At 37.7% G+C, this 26,216-nt stretch overlaps 1 protein-coding gene across 1 annotated transcript; it reads right to left on the reverse strand.

Moving 5' to 3' along the window:
• Positions 1 to 11,090: 11,090 nt before the first annotated feature.
• LOC145096850 (cytochrome P450 CYP82D47-like) lies at positions 11,091 to 12,925 on the reverse strand. The gene is made up of 2 exons (XM_079034211.1): positions 11,920 to 12,925; positions 11,091 to 11,831 (listed from the first exon to the last, which is right to left on the reverse strand). The coding sequence occupies exons 1-2, from the start codon at positions 12,868 to 12,870 to the stop codon at positions 11,208 to 11,210; spliced, it is 1,575 nt and encodes a 524-aa protein (XP_078890337.1). The 5' UTR covers positions 12,871 to 12,925; the 3' UTR covers positions 11,091 to 11,207.
• Positions 12,926 to 26,216: the final 13,291 nt, after the last annotated feature.

The following is a 26,216-nucleotide window of genomic DNA, read 5'->3' on the forward strand; positions in this document are numbered from 1 at the left end:
AATATACTTTTCAAGGATAACCAGGCTTTCAGGAAACTTCACTTAACAATACAAGTATGGTAGATACTTGTACAGTTCATTCTGTATCGATAACCAACCACCAACTTTTAAGGAAAATAAGGGTTTTTCCTAAGATAACTTAACTTTTCATAAACAGGCTGTTCAACAAATGGATAACTAAACTTCTTTTATAAGAAAATATGGGATTTTCTTGGGAAACATATTTTCGTAAACTTAAAGGAACATTTTCTTTCACCAGAAACAAACCGCTTATGAACTCACCAGCTTTATGCTGATATTTTTTAAAACTGCTTGTATTCTCAGGTTCTCGTTACACAGGTATCTCGCTTACTTTTGGAGAAGATGGAGCGTATAGAAGTCTCGTCTTTACTTTTGTTATACTGATGTATATATAAAAACATGTATTGCCTCGTTTTTTAACAAATGTAAATTTTCCTATGTAATGTAATGGTTTTGTTTACTATGCTTGCTATGTACATTGGTTGTGATACTTTACATGACGTCCTCTGCCCCGGAACGTTTCCGCCATCGGTTTCGGGGTGTGATAGATTGGTATCAGAGCCCTTGTTTATAGTGAACTAAGTATACTAAACCTTACATGGTATATAACTATAAACACTAAGGGGCCGAAGTGCACTGAACTAAAAGTATACCTTAAAAATATAAGTATTTTTACTCCAAGTATACTAGAATACCTAAACGCCAGAAACCGTAACCACGAGTAGAACAAAACATAAGTAATTGGGTGTTGTACACTACGGTTAAACCTGGGCAGTTATGTAGTCGTGTCTAGGGTCAATATAGCCTGATTAACTATATTCATTCCAGACACGGCCAACATGTGCTTGGGAGTGACTGTGGTATGCAGTAGGCCTAAAACTTACCAAATATCCAAACAATGAGTCATCGTCGCAGCGAAACATAAAATACTATTGGAGTATTTTCTAGAGTCAACTTCGTTATAGAAATTCTCATGCGAGTGTTACTACTCGTTTCCCTTACCGATAAATTCCCTTGCTTTGGTAGCTTTCCTATATATTATTGCATAGTTTGTCATAATGAGATATCTCTTGTTCCATATCTCTTGATTCGATTTAGAGGACTTACCATTCTCTCTTTGCTGATCATTTTAGATCAATATGCCCCCAAAGAAAGGACCCATCTCAAGGAACAACAATCCTCCGCCACCACATCCTCCTCAATTCGACCCTGTCATATTTCAGGCCGCTGTTACAGCCGCAGTGGCGGCTGCAATGTCACACTTGAACCCCGGCGAGTCTGGCGGACAAGGAAGTCACACCCAACCCCAAAATCATGAAGGTGATCAGGGGCACCGGAGTGAGTGTAGTAAGAGTAAGAAGATATTCTGGAACAAGCGAAAGGGTCAGAGTTCGCAAGGGCCCTCCAAGAAGCACAAAACTATGGTAGTCCACACTGCTACTACTCCTGTCGCCGCTCCTACAGCTCAAGCACCTACCAATAGGTATGCTGGTAACCTCCCTTGGTGCCACAGGTGCAGTTACCACCATCGTATCCCTGGCCCATACCGTGAGATGCCCTGCAACAGCTATGGCAAAAAGGGCCACACTACTCGAAACTACAAAACACCAACCCAACAAACCAATCAAGCTTCCGGTGCGGGTGTCGGTCAGGCCTGCTACAGGTGCGGTGAAGTCGGGCATTTCAAGCGAAACTGCCCAAAAGCAACAACCAAAAACGTCGGGAGAGTTCTAACTATAAAGCAAGAGCAGGCAGTCGCCGACCCCACCGTTATCACGGGTACGTTCCTTCTCGAAAACTCTTATGCTTGCATCCTTTTCGATTCTGGTACTGAAAGAATTTTTGTTAGCCATTCATTCACACATCTTCTTAAACATAATCCTCAACCATTAACCGAAACATTTACCGTCGAGATGGATAACGGCGAGAAAGAGAACGCTGACGATATATTCATAGTCTGTACTCTTACCCTCAACGATCATTCCTTTCCCATCGACCTAATGCCAGTTTCCATAAAGAGATTTCATGTTATCATTGGCATGGATTGGTTGAGTCCCAATCATGCTGATATCCTTTGTTATGAAAAAGCCATCCGTCTCAATCTTCCTTCTGGTCAAATCCTCATGATTTACGGCGATAAACTTAGTTCCAATCTTCGCATCATTTCATGTGTCAAAGCCCAAAAGCTTCTTCGAAAGGAGTGACATGCATTCCTAGCCCATGTGATAAACGAGAAACAGGAAGTTGAAGACCACGAGAGCATCCCCGAAGTCTGCAACTTTCCTGATGTCTTTCCCGAAGAGCTTCCAGGAATTCCTCCCGAACGTCAAGTTGAGTTTCGCATCGACCTAATTCTTGGAGCTACCCCCGTAGCCAAGTCTCTGTATCGCTTAGCGCTAGCAGAAATGCAGGAGTTATCCAGTTAGCTTAACGAGCTACGTAGTAAAGGATTCATCAGACCGAGTTCCTCACCCTGGGGAGCCCCGATATTATTTGTGAAGAAGAAAGATGGATCCTTTCGGATGGGTATAGACTACCGCGAATTGAACAAGCTAACCGTCAAGAACCGTTATCCTCTTCCGTGAATAGATGACCTTTTTGATCAACTTTAGGGAGCCAACCACTTCTCAAAAATAGACCTTAGATCAAGGTACCATCAGCTTCGATTTCATGAGAGTGATGTTTCCAAAACAACATTTAGAACTCGATATGGTCACTACGAGTTCGTAGTGATGCCCTTCGGTCTAACCAACGCACCGGTGGTGTTCATGGACCTGATGAACCGGGTGTGTCGCCCTTTTCTGGACAAGTTCGTTATCGTGTTCATTGACGACATACTTGTCTATTCCAGAAGCGAAGAACATCAGAAACAACACTTGAGGTTAGTGTTGAAAACTCTTAGATCGGAAAAGTTGTACGCGAAATTCTCCAAGTGTGAATTCTGGATTCGGAAGGTAACTTTCCTAGGTTACGTGGTAAGCAAGGAAGGCATACATGTGGACCCTTCCAAAATCAAGGCGATAGAGAATTGGTCGGCACCGAAGACACCCACAGAAATCCGTCAATTCTTGAGTCTCGTCGGCTATTATCGGAAATTCATCCAGAATTTTTCTAGAATTGCCAAACCTTTAACCACTCTGACACAGAAAGGTGTACCCTTTTTTTGGAGTGAAAAGCAAGACACTGCATTCCAAAGGTTTAAGTGAGCCTTGTGCAGCACTCCTATCTTGTCCCTGCCTGAAGGGACGGAGGACTTCGTTGTCTACTGCGATGCGTCCAATCAGGGCTTAGCCTGTGTGCTTATGCAGAGAGGAAAATTTATTGCTTATGCCTCGAGACAGCTGAAAGCACATGAAGTCAACTATATAACTCACGACTTGGAATGAGGAGCAGTGGACTTCGCACTGAAGATTTGGAGACATTACCTTTACGGAACCAAGTGCATGATCTTCACTGACCATAAAAGCCTACAATACATCTTCGATTAGAAAGACTTAAACATGAGACAACGGCGATGGGTAGAGTTGCTCAGTGGCTACGAGTGCGAAATCTGCTACCATCCCAGCAAGGCCAATGTGGTAGCAGATGCCCTTAGCTGAAAGAAAAGCTCAAGCAACAAGGCGAAGACATTGACAATGACCATCTATTCCCACTTATCTGCAAAAATATGAGAAGCCCAGTTGGAAGCCCTAAAACTAGAGAACGTGTTGAATGAAGCCTTGAGGGGAATGGATAAGAAACTTGAGATCAGCGGTGACGGAGTCTACTGTTTCATGGATCGAATTTGGACCCCAAAGTTCGGAGGGTTCAGGGAGGTTGTCATGAACGAAGATCACATGACTAGATACTCTGTTCACCCAGGATCGGATAAGATGTACCTGGATCTCAAGAAACTATACTGGTGGCCAAACATGAAGGAAGAAATCGCTACCTTAGTAGGCAAGTGTCTGACTTGCGCCAAGGTGAAGGTCGAATATCAAAAACCCTCGGGTCTGCTCCAAGAACTCGAGATACCTTAGTGGAAATGGGAGATGATTACTATGGATTTCATCACCAAGTTACCCAAATCTCCGAGTGGGTACGATACCATTTGGGTAATTGTCGACCGATTGACAAAATCCGCTCACTTCCTTCCAATCAAAGAAACGTTCAAGATGGAAAGACTCGCGCGAATCTACATTCATGAGATAGTCTGACTGCACGGTGTGCCTGTGTCCATTATCTCTGATCGAGATAGCAGGTTTACCTCCAGATTTTGGCAGTCCCTTCAGAAAGCTCTTGGAACTAAACTGGATATGAGTACAGATTATCATCCTTAGACTGATGGACAGAGTGAGAGAACTGTCCAAACCATGGAAGACATGTTGAGAGCATGTGTCATCGATTTCGGAAAGTCGTGGGACACTCATTTACCCTTGATCGAGTTCTCGTGTAACAACAGTTAACACACTAGTATCAAGGCTGCCCCGTTCGAAGCCCTCTACAGTTGCAAGTGCAGATCCCCTCTATGTTAGGCCAAGGTAGGGGACACGCAACTAGCTAAGGGTCGAGTCCCTAACAGTGCTCTCACTGGTCCTGAAATCATCCTCGAAACCACTGAAAAGATCATCTGGATCCGAGAATGAATAGAAGCTTCACGAGACAGACAAAAGAGTTACGCCGATAAACGACGAAAACCCTTGGAGTTCCAGGTTGGAGATCGTGTCCTGTTGAAGGTCTCGCCCTGGAAAGGCATGATACGCTTTGGAAAGCGCGGAAAACTTAACCCGAGGTACATAGGACCTTTCGAGATTCTTGCTAGGATCGGTCCCATAGCCTACAAACTCCGACTACCTCAAGAGCTTAGCAACATCCATCCTATATTCCACGTTTCTAATCTTAAAAAGTGTTTATCCGATGAAACCCTCGTGATCCCTCTTGATGAGATCGAGATCAATGAAAACCTTAACTTCATGGAAGAACCAATCGAAATCATGGATCGAGAGATCAAACGAATGAAACAGAGTCACATCCCGATAGTGAAGGTTCACAGGAATGCCAAGCGGGAACCTGAATTCACTTGGGAGCACGAAGACTCAATGAAACAGAAATATCCGCATCTCTTTCCAAATCCATGATTTGTATCTTCATTCTAAATTTCGGGACGAAATTTCCTCTAACGGGGGGATGATGTGACAACCTGAAATTTATTCCGTCGTTGTAACCCATTTCTGTTAATAAAATTCATTTTTATTGAAATTTTCCGTTAGTTTTGGGTTAGGAAAATCAATTAATGTTTTTATTTTAATTTATTAAGCGTCGAAATGAAATAAAAACATGTGAAATACCCTCGAATTCATTTGGAAAATTTCTAGTTTACGACCAAGTCGGGTTACGACCATTTAATCGGGTACGACCATAAACTCTGTTTAACGTCGGTATTGAGTGGATCCCCACCTGGCCACAAACTCAAGCCCTATATAAGGGTTGAGTGGCCTTCATTTGAGCCTTTTCACACCTCCTCATAACTTTCTCTCTCTACTCTCTCTCTACAAGTCGATTTTGGTCAAGAAACTCCCCATTCAAGCTCCAAAATCGTAAGTAATCATTCCTAGCTTGTTGTTTAGCTTGGTATGCATGCAAATTCGTGATTGAATCATTCAAAAGCCCCAAAAACATGCGTTTATAGTTGGGGAACATCTCCCAAAACTGTAAACTCCCATAAGGGAGTTTTGAAGCCCCAAAACCCTTCCAAACCACTTCTAGTGCTTAGCTATGACTAAGAAACTTGCATGCATGAACTTAGAAACCCAAAATCATGTCTTTATGGGTGTAAACATGAGTTTACGTTCCATGAACATTCATGAACCGTAAACACCTTTTTATGGTGTTAAAATGCCCTTAAACACCTCCAAAAGCTTGCATAAGTGCCAAGAACCTTGTATCCTTTCATTTGAAACCCAAAATCATGAAAGAATGGACCAAGCATGAGTTTATGGCCATAAACTCATGTGTTTAAGGCATTAAACTCACCAAGGGTCCTTCAAGAATCATAAACCCCTTTTCCAAGGTCATTTCAAGTGTCGATCACTTCTTAAGCCTTTGATTCAACCCTAGAACTTTCCCTTGTGCATTATAAGACCATTGGACACCCAAAAACACCCCACCCATGAGTTTACGGCCGTAAACTCATGGAGGATATGGTCTTTGGGCCGTAAACACCCCTAAGGGTTTACACTTGAAGAGTAAACTCCTTATCTAGGCCCTACACTCCTTAGACGCAACCCGTACTACTTCTAACACTTGAGATAAAGTGTTTTCGCGCATCAAAGTGTATTATTTTACTTAATTAGTGGTTCAAAGTCTAATTAGATACAATTATGTATCTCCTCATGTTACATAGGATCCTCGCGCGTGTTCAAGCCCTAAACTGACACTTAGCATCCTACCCGACACATTCTCGTCTGGTGAGATCATACCCCTACACATTCTCGAGTGGAGGACCACCCCTGTAACCAGAATCTCCTGGAAGGAGAGCGTGACTTGAGTGTATAGATCTATACAGGGCTGACTACCCCACACCTTACTGCTATCTACAGTGGGACTGGCAGGTCTACGGGTGACAAAAGTCATAAAATGATATTGGACTTCTTATTGTCATATCTAGTTTATTGTATGGTTATAGAACTCGCAAACTTAGATAATGGAGATTTACTTTTAAGTAATAATGAACATAGTGAACTGATACCTTTAGGAATTAGTTTACTACATATTTAATAGTTTTATATACGTGTTAAAACTAATATACTTTTCAAGGATAACCAGTCTTTCAGGAAACTTCACTTAACAATACAAGTATGGTAGATACTTGTACAGTTCATTCCGTATCGATAACCAACCACCAACTTCTAACGAAAATAAGGGTTTTTCCTAAGATAACTTAACATTTCATTAACAGGCTGTTCAACAAATGGATAACTAAAATTCTTTTATACGAAAATATGGGATTTTCTTGGGAAACAACTTTTCGTAAACTTAAAGGAACATTTTCTTTCACCTGAAACAAACCGTTTATGAGCTCACCAGCTTTATGCTGATATTTTTAAAACTGCTTGTATTCTCAGGTTCTCGTTAGACCGGTATCTCGCTTACTTTTGGAGAAGATGGAGCATATAGAAGTCTCGTCTTAACTTTTGTTATACTGATGTGTATATAAAAACATGTATTACCTCATTTTTGAACAAATGTAAATTTTCCTATGTAATGTAATGGTTGTGTTTACTATGCTTGCTATGTACATTGGTTGTGATATTTTACATGACGTCCTCTGCCCCGGAACGTTTCCGCCATCGGTTTCGGGGTGTGACACTACAGAATTATGCAAAGCATCTATCTTGGCATTAATATGTTTATTGTCAGAAATCAAAACATTTTGTTCGGAATAGGTGATTTCACATTTATCTTTCAAAATGATACATTCATCACTTAACATTACAAGTTCATGCTCTAAAGACTCGATTTTCACCTTTTTATCCTCGAAACGTAATCTTAGACGATTTCACGCACCCTCCTTCTTTTCACTTGTGTCTTTGGCAGACTCATAGGCTTTATAGATGGTGTTCATATCTGTTTGAATTTGGGTCAGATAAGGTTCACAACGAGACAAGTCAAAGTTATTATCAGAGATCATAGATTTACCTGCTGAACGATGCTTCGACCTAGTGGATCGCTGGTCGCCATGTAGCAATAGTGAGGTTCAGTAATATCATCTTCATCTTCTGATCCTGAGGACCAATACCCTTCATCACATTCAATGGTTTCCCTTGCCATCAGACACATATTTCTTTCGGTTACCATGTCATCATCATCCCTGGATAACCAATATCCTTCAACATCTCTTGACACCGTTGTTACAATGGAAACTTGATCAGCATGAGGTGAGGCGCTTGTCTTTCATATTTTCCAAACCTTCAATCAAGTCCTGAAGAGTGTCCCAAATCTCTTTGGCTAATTTGCAAAGCTTGATGTGCTCAAAGAGTGAAGGAGGAACACCAAACACCATTTCAGAGAAAACAACTTGATCAGCATGAAGCTTCTCGATATCATCTGCAGTTAGAGGAGCTAGGCGAGTTTCATCTTCACGTATTAGCTGAGCAGCTGCATCCCTTACAACAGTTCTTACATGAACATGTGGACCCTTTGTGATGGATCTCCAGATTTCTTCACCTTTATCTTTGGCCAATAAAAACCTTTCCATTCTAACTTTCCAGTTATCATATTCTTCCACAACTAGTAATGGGGCACGTGTAGGGCCACCCACACTATTTGCAATTTGCATTGAAATCATTTGTTGAGGATTAGAAGTAGTCATTGAAGTTATAATATCTTCAAGATAAAGTGGTATATAGAAGAACTTTTATCCTAAACACAGAAATGGTTGAAATACCAAGGTAATCTCAAACCAATTATAATCTGATCTTATAGATTCAAAGGACAACCACTCAAGATCTGATACCAATTGTGAGAACAAGATCGATGCGCAGGGACAAGGTTTGAAAATCAAACCTTGATTGAATGCTTAAGATTAATGTCTGCTTGCTAATAAATGTGCAAGTCAAGCCTGGAAAGACCAGTCAAGTCTTAGATAATATATTCAACAAATGATCAAGTCATTAAATGAAGAATGAGAGTAAATGATCAAGGTAAAGTTAATAAATGAAGAACAAGAAGAATGTTTCAAAGAAGTTTTAAAGAACTTAGTAAAGAGCCAAAAGTTGAGTGAAAGACCCGTTCTTGATTTGTATTGAATGCTCCTTTAAATAGGAGTGAAGGTTACAGCGAATTAACTAGAGTGTTTACATAAGATTGGACAATAGAGATAATTCTGACATTCTGATTGTCCAAATACAACTAACGACGAAGTCTTATGAAACGTTACATCAATACAAAAACCAATAATATAAATGCACTAAGACAAAATAAAGTTGTTCCGGATCAGCATCCATTCTGGACATGAGAGTCATTCCGGAATGCCTTGAGTCTTTACTTCGTCTGCTTTCCTTGTCCAGACAGGTTCCGGACGACTCCCCACTTTGGAACATGCACACTTCGGAATGAGTAAATAGGATTGCTAGAGGTTCACTTTCAGGTTCAAACACATGTTACCCAAGAGAACTTTAAGCTTCGTTTGGACTTGGTTGATGTTCGCAGGTGGTAAGCCCCTTTGGGTGTTAATGGAAGTAAGGGATAAGTGATGGGTTTTGGCCATAAGAACATCTTATGTGCTCATGCAAACCCTAATTCTTGGATCTAGGTTTATCTATTGTACATGCATTCATCCAAGACTTTAAACCCTAGATCTAGCATGTGATAATCAATATTAACATAAGAATGGGGTTTAGATCTTACCTTGATTATTATGTAGCAATAACAATCTCAAATCCTCCTTGTAATGGCTTCAAAAACCTTAGAGTCACAAGTGTCACTCCTCTAATGGCTAACAAACACCAAGAGCAATAGGATGAAGAAGGAGAAGAGGAGAGGCACTTGAAAACGCCTAGAAACCCTAAGGAATCAGTTAGCCACGTTTTTGTTGCCCTAGGGGTACTTAAATATGTGAGGCTATTAGGGTTATCTAACAAGGAAGCCCTAATTTGACTGCTTAGGACCTAAGCAGCCCATGGACTCCCTCCTTAGAGGCCTTGGACGATTTCTAATAGGTTTCCCCCATAGAATTCGTCCACTCCTCTAATATGGAGTCCATTAGCCCAATATTCAACTATCACACAATTGATAGTTCTAGACCTTAAGTTTAATTAATCTCTTTTAGCCATAAAATGAATTCTTAATTAATTATTGACTAATATTAATTAAACAATATGATTTCTCCTTTAATATATTATTCTCATAATATATTAATAAATCATAATTAATTCGCTCTCTCCATAATTCATCCTATCAAGTTGCTTTGGTGAACGCAACCCAAAAGGACCATGCACCATCGGGTCAAGTACATATCAAAATAGTTATGGACTTAGGCACTAATCCAACAATAAGAATATCTTGCTTAAGGTGGATTTCAGAGGATGTGCAAGTCAAAGTGGAGATTGTTTAATATGACTTGACAAGGAGATGCACCACTTAGAAGGCATGGTGTGCCATTGGGTTGTATGGTGCGCATTACTTCCCTTAGAAGGCAAGGAGAATCTAGAATACTTGTAATCTATATATAAGAACTCTCTGAATACTGAGTACTCCCCTCCTGCCCGTGGACGTAGGCCAGCTTGACCAAACCATTTAAATATTTTGTCTTTGTGTGCTTCGGGTTTCGTTCGTTATCTGCATTACGTCGTAACAAAGGTCATTAGAACTTAGTAAGTGAAATTAGATTTGTTCTGAGTCTTGACCAGTATCATATATATATATATATATATATATATATATATATATATATATATATATATATATATATATATAGAGAGAGAGAGAGAGAGACTTAATTTCCTTTAAGAATAACAAATTACGTGATGTAGTAACAATTTCAGGTTGTAGATATTTTAGAAATGTTTGGGTGTGATAGATTCGGTTGATCTTTAACAAACGTTGGGTTGAGATCAGTTCTGTTGATCATGGGTAGCTAGATATTGAATTATAATTAATTATAATTACCCATGATCAAAAGAATTGATCACAACCACACCATTGTTAAAGATCAAGAGCTTGAAACTGGGCTTACCTTTTCATGTTTTTTTATTATAGTAGGGAATAGTTGTATTAACAATCTATGGGTGTAATTGATTCTTGAGTAATAGGGTGTGTTCGGCAAAATTATCTAGTAGCGTGTAGCTTGTAGTTTGTAGCGTTTTGTTAAACACTAAATGAAGTAGCATTTTGATTTGGAGCGTTTTGTTTAAACTAAACGTTAGAAGCTTGTAATGTCAAACAAGACTTTATGTTCAAAACGGAACATTTTGTCAAACGCTAGAAGCTAGAAGCTCGAAAATGCTTTCAAACACTCCGTGCCGAACGCACCCATAATCAGAATTGAAGATGGTGCCCAGATCAACAACATACATCGTTAATTATAAACATGGGACACAATAGTTAAGGTATTTTATTTATCACATTCGTAACACATGATCATATAACATTACATCACATACAACATGCATTGAATATTATACCCAAGAGCTAGAGCCACCAACCACTTAAATAGTAGTACATGACATCCGTGGGGAAATTAGAACTTCAAGAGGAGATGCCTTCGCACTTGTTAACCCAGCTGTCTCTGCCATGTCTATTGGCCCGTCATCCGGTGTCCTAATATCAAAATTTTGTAGCAAAGTTCCAACAACCAGATGTAATATTTGAAGTGCCAAAGCAGTTCCAGGACAAGACCTCCTTCCAGCACCGAATGGAATCAACTCAAAATTTGTCCCCTTAACATCAACATGCTTATGATTCCCCTCCAGGAATCTCTCGGGCCTAAACTCCAATGGGTTTGACCATATTTCTGGATCCTGTTGGAGTTTCCATAGGTTGACCATTAACCATGTGCCTTTTGGGACATGGTAGCCTGCTACTGTGCAATCTTCTGTAAATTCTCTCATCCCTCCAAGACGTCCTGCTGGATATAGTCGCAGTGTTTCTTTTACAATAGCTTGTAAGTATACCAGATTCGTGATATCTGATTCATTTATTTGTCTATCCTTTCCAACGACCTTATCTATTTCTTCTTGTGCTTTCCGAAGAGATTGAGGATTATTCAATAGCAGCGACATCATCCATGTCAGCATCACAGTGGTTGTATCTGCACTACTAGCAATTAGAACCTGCAAGATGCAAACATTTTTAATTATTTGCATACATACATATGTTTGACCTACTACGTAAGGTAAATTTATAGCATCATGAACATACCATACATGTAGACTTAATAATAGTATCAGCATCATAATTCCCGAAGCCACCCTTTTCTACTGTCGATATCATCACATCCATGAAGTCTTTCTCCTCAAAAGCTTCTCCAGAATCCCTCTTTCTACGATGGTCATCAAGCCATTTCTCCCCCATAACATCAATTTCATATGCAACTTTTTTCATAGCCTTCTCATGACCACCCAAATCCAACCAGCCTAGAAACGGAAGCGTATCCCCTACCACAAAAAGACCCATGTAATAAAAGAATTTTCTCATCACCTCACGACTTCTACTCATCTCTTTCTCTTCTTCTTCATCTGTAGCTCCACTATACCGTTTTCCAACTACCATTCTAAGAACCACGTTCATATTGAATTCCCCAAACCATTTCTTCAAATCTACTAATACTTTTCCCTGATCATCTTTCTTTTCTCTCCAATGATTGTATAAGTTTTTGATACAGCTATCTAGTTCATCGACTCGAACATCCTTAAGCTGGTTAAGGCGACTGCTAGATAACAGCTCAAAGGAGATGATCCTACGCATCTCACGCCAATATGGACCATAAGGAGCGACTCCAAACATAGCATAGTTATACCCAAAGATTTTTGAAGCTAGGTATTTGGGACGAGTGGAGATTATTGTGTCATGAATGGTGAAAATCTCCTTTGCAATCTGCCAACTATGTACTACCAATACTTTATGTATGCCGAGCCGGATAGTAAAGATCGGTCCATATTTAGCAGCCATCGCTGCCAAGGCTCTGTGGGGACCGGAGGAGCCTGTAAAAAGGTTGACGTTACCTACTATTGGCCATGCACCACCGGCTTTAGGTGGAGCTCTGTATTGACCGGTTTTAGGAACCAGTGATGATAAGACGAAAAGGGTGAAAATTATGACTAAAGCTCCGGCTAAGAGAGTATAATTTTGTTGTATGGAGAAGAGATCCATTGGAAGATGCAAAGTTTGATTTGATTCTTTTGATTATGTGATTTGGATGACTTTGTTGTTCGATGGATATATAGACTGTGTTTATGTTGACTTCCTACCAATTATGACTGATTAGAATTTGTCTTTAGTGGAAGAAAATTAAGATAGTGGAAGAAAATTAAGATAAGTGATAAACATCAAACTTTATTTATATTTTATATCTCTGAACTTTATGGCTCTACTAGAATAATACAAGGCAAGGCATTAGTGCTGAATTACGTCATGAGATTTTGATTTTACGTGATTAGCTACTGATTTTCCGAGGGATTTCTGTTTATAAAATTTAGCAATATATTGGCATGATTACATATTTCTGTTTTAATAGTTGCTCGATACGATTATAATATTCTGTTTTCGGGCATAAATTTTTTTGGCTTTTGTGAAATGAAGAAAATTTTAAAGTGAATAAATAAATAAAAAAGTAACAAATAAATAAACATTAAATACATAAATAACAAAAAATTGTCATATTATTAGAAGATTTAAAAGATTGGAATATTAAATGTTGAAATTATAACAATTAAAGGTTAAAAGTGTAAAAATAATATATATGAAAATGTGTTTGACCAAGTGTTTGACTCATTTAAGTGGTATTGAGACTATTAACGTCATAATATGGAAGTTGAACGCGGATGTTTTGGCAAAAACATGTAACTGAAATGTAGGACTCGAAAATGGGGCAAATAAGATGTGTCATCCTAATCTAACACATTCCTTTATAGAAACGGTTTTGAAATGAGGAGAAGCACTCTAATGGTCATTTTGTGCTCTTTCATATAGGGTCTCATCAAAGCAATTATCAATCAATTAAAGCAAGAGGTGAAGAAAACCGGGCTTGCAAGGTATAATTCTTCACATTTCATCTCCAAATTCGAGTTTGTGAAAGAGATAGAAATTCAATTACATTTTTAGGTCAAATTGTTGGTTAGGGATTTATTTTTTAACCCTTTTTGAGTAGTTTATATGGTTCTAAGCTGAAATCTATCATTCACTTGATGGATTTGATGTTTGGGTAAAAGCCTAGCCATGAACCGGAATCTCAAGGAGTGATGATAAAGTTTTTAAGCTATGTTCGGTTAGATCCTACAATCATTAATGAGATTTTGTTGTAATAAGTTTATTATGGATGCACAAACTTAAGGACTGAGAGAATCAAATTTTGGATGATTGAAATTGAGGATTCAGTAGTTGAATATTTAGTTTCCATTTGGTTTTAAGCATCTAATTGTGTAAAACATATTCTAGTTCATGAATTGATACATTGATAATGATATGGATGCAAAACATGAAAGATCACTCGATCTATAAGGCATTTCTATGGAATGTAGCCATAAAGGGAAAATTGGAATTAAGGAAGTGGAATAGTGAGTCCATTGTTAGATTTTAATTTTACGAACAACCGGATGAACAATAAATAGTTGAAATTCATCTATTATGATCCATTTCCAAGTGTTGTACCTCAATAACCGGTGTGAACTCCGCTTGAAAACGGGTCATAAAATTCGACCATGTCATGGCCTCAATGGTTAGGGTTCCTAAAGCATAACCAACCTGCTCCTACCAATCTCGGGTTCACTCCTTCTGACAGCATGCAGCAAGCCTCACCTTCGACCCCTAGGGGCAGAAGCTAGTCATCTAGATACACTCCATATCTTTTATCCATTGTCTGGCAGCAATGGGGTCCTTCACCACAAAGAACTCAGTATCCCACTTCCCCTAAAATCCTTGAAGGAGAGAGTGTGGGCCCCGTACTGACCAGCAACTAGCTCGGTCCTAAAGGTCCAGAGATGATCATATATCAACTCGATGATACCCTCCTTGATCGATCTTAACATCATCGGGGTTGCATCAAGGATGCCTCTCGTAATCTCAGACACGATGAACTCACGCAAACCCTCACTAATTAGTTCGGTGTCGGACCCGAGCCAGATCTAGACCTTGAACCTCCTGCTTTGTCACGTGTCACCACCATACTTAAACATAATACATAAACAATTAGTATACATACGAAGAGGTTCATACTCCCAGAGTTTCTCAAATTCATCAAGGCCTTCCTTGTCTTGGGTATAGATCATGTGCTTTCAGTAGTATAGACTCAATATTACCTTCCACAGATACTTATACCTTCCTCAAGGACTAACTCAAATCCTCCAATTTACTTCCCAACTATCAGATACTTCACTCGCACTATAGAGTACCTTACGTGCTAAGACGTTTCCTAGAGTTCCTTTCCACACCACTCTCTGTTATCACCTGCAGAAGACACTCCCCTCTAATGTCTTCTAATTATCTCACGATTGCAATTATGTAACACCAGTCAAAATAGGTCAAAAAAGATCACATGTGATTATGCCAATCATGTAATATGATTTTGTTAAACTAGTAATGTGATAAACTTACTATGTAATTCATGTTAAATTATGAACTTTCATACATACTTTATAGTATAAATCAAAGTATACGTCCATACGATTCCAAAAATATAGAGAATATCTAAATTTGACCTCGCGTGAAGAAGTTATGATAAACCGAACACTATAAAATCTCTATAATAACAGGAATTTAAAATAAAATTAGAATTAGCTATTGGATTCTAAAAGAAAGTCGTAGTATTGATAAATACCTACGCGTAGATATAAAGAACGTCAAAAATGGAGTTCGTATGCAAAAGTTATGACCTTCCGAAGATGCATCTGTCTAAGGGCATGACAAGTGGCAGAAACCCTAGCCGCCTTAAGTCACGACGTGGACATTAAGGCCACGACGTGAAACGTGTCTGGGACACTAATCGGGGCTAGAAAACACATGTTGAAGCTACGGGGTGACTCAGGGATGGCCACGACGTGACCCTAGGTATGCCACGACGTGAAATGGCCCAGAAGACCCTATAAATAGCGATCAAGACAATTTAATTCCTTACACCTTCTATTTTCTTTCTCTCTCGTTTCCGAATGTCGTTTCCCTTCCCGATCCTGACAACGACGGGCCTCTGACCGTTTATATTCTATAGCTCACGCTACTAAGGTGACTTTGATGGCCCTACTTTCTAATATTTTTGGGGGAAACGCATACTAAATATTGTATACACGATAATATTATGTCTACATGATAATGTATTGATATCAACATAGACAGTTATATTAACCAGGATATAGTTGTTCTAAATATAATATTTTGAATATATACAACTTTTATCAACTTGTTAGCATGTTATTATACTAATGTAGATCTTGAGTTATACTTAGGATTCTATATATATATATATATATATATATATATATATATATATATATATATATATATATGGCCACGACGTGACCCTAGGTATGCCACGACGTGAAATGGCCCAGAAGACCCTATAAATAGCGATCAAGACAATTTAATTCCTTACACCTTCTATTTTCTTTCTCTCTCGTTTCCGAATGTCGTTTCCCTTCCCGATCCTGACAACGACGGGCCTCTGACCGTTTATATTCTATAGCTCACGCTACTAAGGTGACTTTCATGGCCCTACTTTCTAATATTTTTGGGGGAAACGCATACTAAATATTGTATACACGATAATATTATGTCTACATGATAATGTATTGATATCAACATAGACAGTTATATTAACCAGGATATAGTTGTTCTAAATATAATATTTTGAATATATACAACTTTTATCAACTTGTTAGCATGTTATTATACTAATGTAGATCTTGAGTTATACTTAGGATTCTATATATATATATATATATATATATATATATATATATATATATATATATATATATATATATGGCCACGACGTGACCCTAGGTATGCCACGACGTGAAATGGCCCAGAAGACCCTATAAATAGCGATCAAGACAATTTAATTCCTTACACCTTCTATTTTCTTTCTCTCTCGTTTCCGAATGTCGTTTCCCTTCCCGATCCTGACAACGACGGGCCTCTGACCGTTTATATTCTATAGCTCACGCTACTAAGGTGACTTTCATGGCCCTACTTTCTAATATTTTTGGGGGAAACGCATACTAAATATTGTATACACGATAATATTATGTCTACATGATAATGTATTGATATCAACATAGACAGTTATATTAACCAGGATATAGTTGTTCTAAATATAATATTTTGAATATATACAACTTTTATCAACTTGTTAGCATGTTATTATACTAATGTAGATCTTGAGTTATACTTAGGATTCTATATATATATATATATATATATATATATATATATATATATATATATATATATATTGTGTGCGAAATAGTTCTAGAGTTATACTCCGAAGTTCTATATGTTAATTGATAAGTATGTTGTTATTATTGGTTTTATGTCAAGATAAAACCTAGTTTTAATTCTAATTATAGTTGATGTACTACCGTAAGGTCTGATCCTTGTACTACCGCAAGGTGTGATCCTTGTACTACCGTAATGTGTGATCCTTGTGATAATAACCACAGGTATAAAACTAAGTCGTACAGTCGTAGCTATAGACTCATGGTAACATAACTTTAGAAGCATTATACTTTGTCGATATACAAGTATGAATGTTAAGTATAAGTTTCCCAAAGACTTATACTCTAAGTATAAGAATCTAGTAGGTATATTACTTGTATATTAAGTAGACCACTATACCTATCCTACATACTCGTATAGAATTGAAATAGATTTATGCGTAGCGGTTTTACTCGTATAGAATTGAAATAAGATTTATACGTAGCAACTTAGTTTGTATGGAATTACAAACATTTATATTTATAATATATATGAGACTTATAGGTATATACTTATTTGGTAAGTAAACCATTATAACTAGGATATACTTTTGAACTTGGAAAATGTATTATTTTTATATGGAGTCAACATGTGGACTCACCAACTTTATGTTGACGTATTTTATATTGCATGTGTTTTCAGGGAAGTTGATAACTATGATACGAGAAATAACGTTACCCTGCCCGGTGTTTCCGCCGACGGTCGGGGTGTGACAGATTGGTATCAGAGCTATTAGCTATAGTGAATTAGTAGTTTCTTAGGAAAGCACGACTATAGTTTAGGGCTTACTCTATTAGGTTTGGGTATATCCCTTAACCTACAAATAAAAAGTATTAGTAATTATACTACTGAAGGACTACTTATGGGAGCGGTGACAAGATAGACATGTCGCGTTGGGTTGCTGGATTTCAGAACGGCTATATGCTAAAATGATCCTACCCACCGACTGTCCTGACTGACCGGTGCCTTATCAGCTAGACCTGAAGTAACAAACAATAATTAATAATACCCGTGAATACAACAATAAAAAAGATATAGATTTATGTATGAACTCAATCCCACGATGAGAACACATGTATAAACCAAAAATATAGAAAACCCAAACCCTCGATAAGAATTCAACTCAAGGTTTTAGGTCAAACTACTTAGTCGAGTTTTATTGTACATGGTACGAACCACAACTAAACGTAGACTGATCACCTATGTTTAATTATGTTTAGGCCAATACACAACTAAACTTGGATACGGTGGTTGATAGACTAAAACACCTGAAGATTCTAGAAGATTAAAGATAGATTTTAGATACCATCTACTCAGAGTACAAGAAGACGATGTTCCGAAGACAACACTTAGGACTCGGTATGGTCATTCTGAGTTCCTAGTTAAGCCTTTTGCGATTGACCAACGCTCCAGCAGTGTTTATGGATCTCCTGAATAGTGTTTGCAAAACCGTACTTGGATAAATTCGTGATAGTATTTATCAATGATATATTATTGATATATTCACAAACCAAGGAAGAACACGGTCAATACTTACAAATAATCTTGGAACTACTAAGAAAAGAAAAGTTGTACACCAAATTCTCCGAATGTGAATTTTGGAATAGAGAAGTACAAATTTTTAGAACATGTAGTTACTAACAAAGGGATTCATGTCGAACCCTCCAAGATTGAAGCAATTAAGAATTGGGAAGCACCAAAGACACCAGCAGAAGTGCGTTAATTCTTAGGACTTGCTGGCTATTATCGTAGATTCATAGAGAATTTCTCCATGGTAGCCAAGCCGCTTGCAACGCTAACCCAGAAGGATATGAAGTTCAACTGGGAAGACAAACAAGAAGTTGCTTTTCAGAAACTAAAGCAAATGTTGTGTAGTGCACCAATCCTATCCCTTCCAGATCGGACAGAAGGTTTCGTCGTATACTGCGATGCATCAAATCAAGGATTAGGATGTGTGTTGATGCAAAGAGGAAAGGTTATCGCCTACGCATCACGACATCTTAAGGTGCATGAGAATAATTACAGTACCCATGATCTTGAATTAGGAGTTGTAGTTTTTGCACTGAGAAGTTAGAGACACACCATTGGCAGAGAACATATAGGTGATACCTTATGTGCCAAGCTAGAAATAATCCACGAGACAAACTCAAAAGATCGTGCAAATTAATGATCGATTAAAGGTTGCACGTGATCGTCAGAAGAGCTATGCTGACGTAAGATGTAAGCCCTTAGAAATCTAAGTTGGAGATAGAGTAATGTTGAAGGTCTCTCCTTGGAAAGGCATGATTCGATTCGGAATACGAGGCAAACTAAACCCATGATATATAGAACTTTTTGAAATTCTAGCAAGAATTGGTTATGTCGCATATCAACTTAAGTTACATCAACAGCTAAGTAATATCCACAATATTTTTCCCAACTTATTAACGTTTCCCCATCCACAAGATAAATTTCGGGACGAAATTATTCTAACGGGGGGAGAATGTAACACCAGTCAAAATAGGTCAAAAACAATCACATGTGATTATGCCAATCATGTAATGTAATTTTGTTAAACTAGTAATGTGATAAACTTGCTATGTAATTCATGTTAAATTATGAACTTTCATACATACTTTATAGTATAAATCAAAGTATACGTCCATACGATTCCAAAAATATATAGAACATCTAAATCTGACTTCGCGTGAAGAAGTTATGATAAACCGAACACTATAAAATCTCTATAATAAGAGGAATTTAAAATACAATTAAAATTAGCTATTGGATTCTAAAATAAAGTTGTACTACTCAGAAATACCTACGCGAGGATATAAAGAACGTCAAAAACAGAGTTCGTATGCAAAAGTTATGACCTTCCGAAGATGCAGTTGTCTAAGGGCATGACACGTGGCAGACACCCTACCGCCTTAAGTCACGATGTTGACATTAAGGCCACGACGTGAAACGTGTCTGGGACACTAATCGAGGCTAGAAAACATATGTTGAAGCTACGGGGTGACTCATGAATGGCCACGACGTAACCCTAGGTATGCCACGACGTGAAATGGCCAAGAAGAGCCTATAAATAGCGATCAAGACCATTTCATTCCTTACACCTTCTACTTTCTTTCTCTCTCATTTCCGAAGGCCGTTTCCCTTCCTGAGCCTGACAACGACGGGCCTCTGACCGTTTAGATTCTATAGATCACGCTACTAAGGTGAGTTTCATGGCCCCACTTTCTAATATTTTTGGGGGAAAACGCATACTAAATATTGTATACACAATAATATTATGTCTACATGATAATTTATTGATATCAACATAGACAATTATATTAACCAGGATATAGTTGTTCTAAATATAATATTTTGAATATATACAACTATTATCAACTTGTTAGCATGTTATTATACTAATGTAGATCTTGAGTTATACTTAAGATTCTATATATATATATATATATATATATATATATATGTATATATATATATATATATATATTGTGCGATATAGTTCCAGAGTTATACTCCGAAGTTCTATATGTTAATTAATAAGTATGTTGTTATTATTGGTTTTATGTCAAGATAAAACCTGGTTTTAATTTTAATTCTAGTTGTTGTACTACCACAAGGTGTGATCCTTGTACTACCTCAAGGTGTGATCCTTGTACTACCACAATGTGTGATCCTTGTAATAATAACCACATGTATAAAACTAAGTCGTACAGTCATAGCTATAGACTCATGGTAACATAACTTTAGAAGCATTATACTTTGTCGATATACAAGTATGAATGTTAAGTACAAGTTTCCCAAAGACTTAAACTCTAAGTATAAGAATCTAGTAGGTATATTACTTGTATGTTAAGTAGACCACTATACCTATCCTACTTACTCGTATAGAATTGAAATAGATTTATACGTAGCAGTTTTACTCGTATATAATTGAAATATGATTTATATGTAGCAACTTAGTTTGTATGGAATTACAAACATTTATATTTATAATATATATGAGACTTATAGGTATATACTTATTTGGTAAGTAAACCATTATACCTAGGATATATACTAAACGTTGGAAAGTCAAAATAATACTTTCGAAAATATACTTTTGAACTTGGAAAATGTATTATTTTTATATGGAGTGAAAACCTGTGGACTCACCAACTTTATGTTGACGTATTTTAAATTTCATGTGTTTTCAGGAAGTTGATAACTATGATACGAGAATGACGTTACACTACCCGGTGTTTCCGCCGGCGGCCAAGGTGTGACAAATTACATGTTAGCAGCACCAGATAATTTTCGACTACTAGGTCACACTCTACAATAGTTGGACTAAAACAAGAGCTAGACAATAGACTTGAACCCAACCTTCGAGAATTCTCTAATCCCTACAACATGTAATCTAAAGTATTTGATTGATAATAAGACAAAACTAGTTGAGTCTCCAGAAGCAAAAAGCATGCAGCTTTCAAGCTTTGAGTTCTAACCCAAAGCACTACCTAACTAGGCCACTCTATCCAATCGTCTAAAATCCATACTAGCATACAGTTCTAAGGGTTTATACAGCTAGCATACAAAGCAATCCCTCCTAGCATCCTACTATACAATGTTGAGTAGATGTTTAGTCCTAATCTAGCATGCTATACACATATACATATACTGAAGTAATAACATGTATGGGTAATTTTGGAATACTTACTTAAGCTCGGCTGATTCCACGCATCGCACCCCTTTTCTTTATAAAAGTTTATTTAGAAAACTCTTTTCTTTCAAAAATATTATCAATTCCTCAGTTTGAGTTCAAACACACCCAGAAGTGTGCCTGAATCCCTCAAATCAAGGCTTTGATACCAACTTGTTGATGGGTTTTGAGCATAGCAAACAATCCTATGTGTACATGCAACCCTAATTGTTGGATCTATATTTTCTCTATAGGACATACACACATTGAACACAAAACTAGAAACCCTAGGAGGAAACTACAATTTTTGAATTTGACATTATACTAGGGTTAGGATACATACCTTTATTGTTATGTAGCAATAACAATGGTTTTCTTGAAGATCTTGAACTTTGAGAGCAAGTATCACAAATGTAACACTTCTAATGGCTCACAAACACACCAAGAAAGAGGATGAAAGGAAAGAGGAGTAAGATTCTTCAAAGTTTTGGCTCGTGTTAGGGTTTCAAAGGATGGCCAAAACTAAGAGGGGTGATGCTCCTTTTATAGTTGTGGTTGCTTAGTCCCAAAGCTAAGGTTTGCTGGAACAAACCCAAATTTCCAGCTTAAGGGCTAAGCAGCCCATGGATAAGTCTAATAATTAATATTGCAAGTATATACCGATTATAGTTATGGGCTTAGACACCTAATCCAACGGTATCCCACTTGGATAAGTCTAATAATTATAATTGCAAGTATAAATTCAAAAATCGACTAGCAAATTGTAGCTTTCAAATCCGCTGTCAAACTCTGGCCTAGTTAGTAATGTGTCCTAAGATAAGTGATCATATAACCCTCCATTCTACAAGATATCATGTGGACAAATGACATGGAACAGAATCATTCTCATTGTCCAACATTTTGTTTCTCGATTGCTTATTTGTAATGACAAAGAACTTAATTGAACACATCAATTCAGTCATCACCGGGCCCGATACATAAGTCAACACCAAATCATCGATGGGCCCAAGATATTGCTTTTCTCGTTTAGGGCAAAAGGAACAGATAAACTTCGACTTATATGTTTGCACTATTCATTCATCAAATTATACACAACAATGCATTTTATAACATCAAGTTACTAATGCATTTACGCGTTATTAATTCACAACTAACTTGTAAACAACAACTCATATATCTTCGTTTAAATATTATATGATATTATCATCTCAGAATTACTCATGATAAATTTCGTGAAGTAGTTCACTGAGTGTGGGTTAAATCTAATACTCAAATCCCCATTTCAGAAGTACTCATGAATGCTGCAGCAAACCATTGCTATGTCTAAACCCTTAGACAATCTACAACCCAATTTATGACAGTCTTAATTCATTACTTACTTCCAAAGTATGATCGACTGTGGATATTTGAATAATCTACTAATTCTGGAAGTAAAACATGAAAAAGTGAACCACAATGATATACAATTGACAGAAGATAGTAAACAATACTTATAAACAAATCTCCATATATTTAATCATCAAATGTCAATTACATTTATTTATTACAAGTTTCTAATTACCTATCTAATCACTAAAACCAATATCATCCATCAGACCAATGCTCCTCACATTCTTAATATGCTTGACCCTAATTAGACCCTTTGTGAGGGGATCAGCAGGATTCTCTTCATATGATACCCTCTTTATGATGAGGTGTCCTTCTTCTACTCGATGTCTGATCAAGTGGCATTCTGTCGATATGTCTAGATCTGTCATGATCTCTCGGTTCCTTGGTTAAGGCAATTGCTCCTTCATCATCAGAGAAAATGTTCATCGGCTCCTTAATGGCTGGCACAACTCCAAGGTCTCCAATGAAGTTCTTCAACCATATAGCCTCTTTCGATGCTTCGCTCGCTACAATGTACTCTACTTCACAGTTCAAATCAGCTACAGTTTCCTGCTTGGAACTTTTCCAAGTCACTACTCCTCCATTAAGGGTAAACACTCAACCAGATTGAGAACAAAAGTTATCTATGTCTATCTGAAAACTGGTGTTACAATACCCAGTAACTCTTAATTCATCACTACCTCCAAGAACAAGGACCCAATCCCTAGTCCTTCACATATACTTAAGAATGTTCTTAACCGCTATCCAATGAGCTTTATCCATATTTCCCTGATATCGACTAACCATGCTCAAAGCAAAAGCCACGTCAGGGTGAGCATATGTCATGGCATACATGATTGATCCAATGGCAGAAGCATATGGAACTCGACTCATTTCTGCTATTTTTGCATCAGTACTCGAACTTTGAGTCTTACTTAGTTTGGTATTGCTCTGGATAGGCAATTCTCTTTTCTTGGAATTTTCCATGCTAAAACGCTTCATCAACTTATCCAAATGTTTACTTTGACTAAGTCCAATTAGTCTTCTACACCTATTTCTCAAAATCCTTATTCCCAGAATATAAGTAGCCTCTTCTAGATCCTTCATAGCGAAACACTTTCCAAGCCAAGACTTAACTTCATGCAAGGTTGGAATGTCATTTCCTATGAGTAGTATTTCATCAACATACAATACTAGGAAGGTGCCTATACTCCCACTAGCTTTGACATATACACATGATTCATCTTCACTTCTTGAGAAGCCAAACTCTTTCACTTTCTCGTCAAATAAAAGACTCCATCTGTGAGAAACTTGTTTCAATCCATAGATTGATTTCTCAAACTTACACACTCTATTGGGGTACTTAGCATCCACAAAACCCTTTGGCCAACTCATGTAAACATCCTTAGCCAACTTTCCATTAAGGAAAACAATTTTGACATCCATCTGCCAAATTTCATAATCATGAAACGCAACTATGGCTAGCATAACTCTAATAGATTTAATCCTATCCACTGGTGAGAAGGTCTCATCATATTCTAAGCCCTAGGGTTTTAGTAAATCCCTTCGCAACCAGTCGAGCCTTGAAAGTTTGTACCTTTCCATCCATGTTGGTCTTCTTCTTGAAGATCTATTTACACCCAACTGTCTTACGACTATGTACAATATCAACCAAATTCCAAACTTGGTTGTCATACATGGACTTGAGCTCACTGTCCATTGCCTCTTTCCACTTGGCCGACTCAAGGTCCGCTATTGCTTCCTTGTAGTTAGCAGGTTCATCCAAATTTACGAGTGTGCTATCACTGATAAACGTATCACCTTCTGCAGTTATATGGAAACCATACAACACAGGCGGAACGCTAACTCTACTAGAACGCCTAAGACGCAATGACTCGTCAAATGGTTCATCAAGAATTTCTTCCTCATGTTGAGCGCTAATGTTAGAGGTTCCTTCTTCGTTTGACTCTTGAATTTCTTAATGATCAATTGTACTCCCACTATCCTCTTTGCATGTGATCTCTCTCTAGCAAAAGACTCCCTTCATGCTATAAAATGCACTTTTCACTAGGTTTGTAGAACAAGTATCCAAAGGACTTATGTGGTAGGAGATGAAAATACATCTCTCACTTCGAGGTTCAAGCTTTTCGTGAGTCTCTCGTCCAATGAAAGCTTCACCACCCCGAACCGTGATATGTGCCAACGAGGGAACCTTCACTGTCCACATCTCATGAGGTGTTTTGGCAACCTTCTTAGTTAGGACTAGATTAAGAATCTAGGTGGTAGTCTCTAAGGCATACCGCCAGAATGAGATTGGAAGTGAAGCTCGACTCATCATGGAACGAACCATGTCCAACAAGGTTGATTACGCCTCTTAGCCACACCATTATTTTGTGGTGTCATAGGAGGTGTTAATTGTGAAACAATTCCACATTCCTTGAGATAGTCGTGGAAATCGATACTAAGATACTCACCACCTCTATCAGATCTGAGCATCTTCATCTTCCTGCCCAATTGATTCTCGAATTCATGATTGAACTCTTTGAACTTTTCAAAGGTTTTTGACTTATGCTTGATTAAGTAGATATATCCATATCTGCTATAATCATCAGTGAAAGTCACATAGAATCAATTTGCATCCCTTATGGTGGATCTGACGGGCCCACACACATCTATGTGTATGAGATCCAACAATCCTTCACCTCTTTCACAAGAACCAATAAAAGGTGATTTAGTCATCTTTCCAAGCAAACAAGATTCACATGTATCATCTGAGCTTAAGTCAAATGATTCCAACACTCTATCCTTTTGGATTTAGGAAATGTATTTATTGTTGACATGTCCAATACGAGAATGCCACAAGCATGCTTTGTCTAAACCATTAGACGAATCAATTTGCAAAACGCTATTACCTAAGTTGTCTACAACCATCACAATTTCATACACACCATCACAAGGTAATGCTTCAAAATAAAATACACCATTATAATAA

This window comes from Lactuca serriola, chromosome 4 (assembly GCF_051521515.1).
Source record: "Lactuca serriola cultivar US96UC23 chromosome 4, Lser_US96UC23_V15, whole genome shotgun sequence".
NCBI lineage: Eukaryota > Viridiplantae > Streptophyta > Magnoliopsida > Asterales > Asteraceae > Lactuca > Lactuca serriola.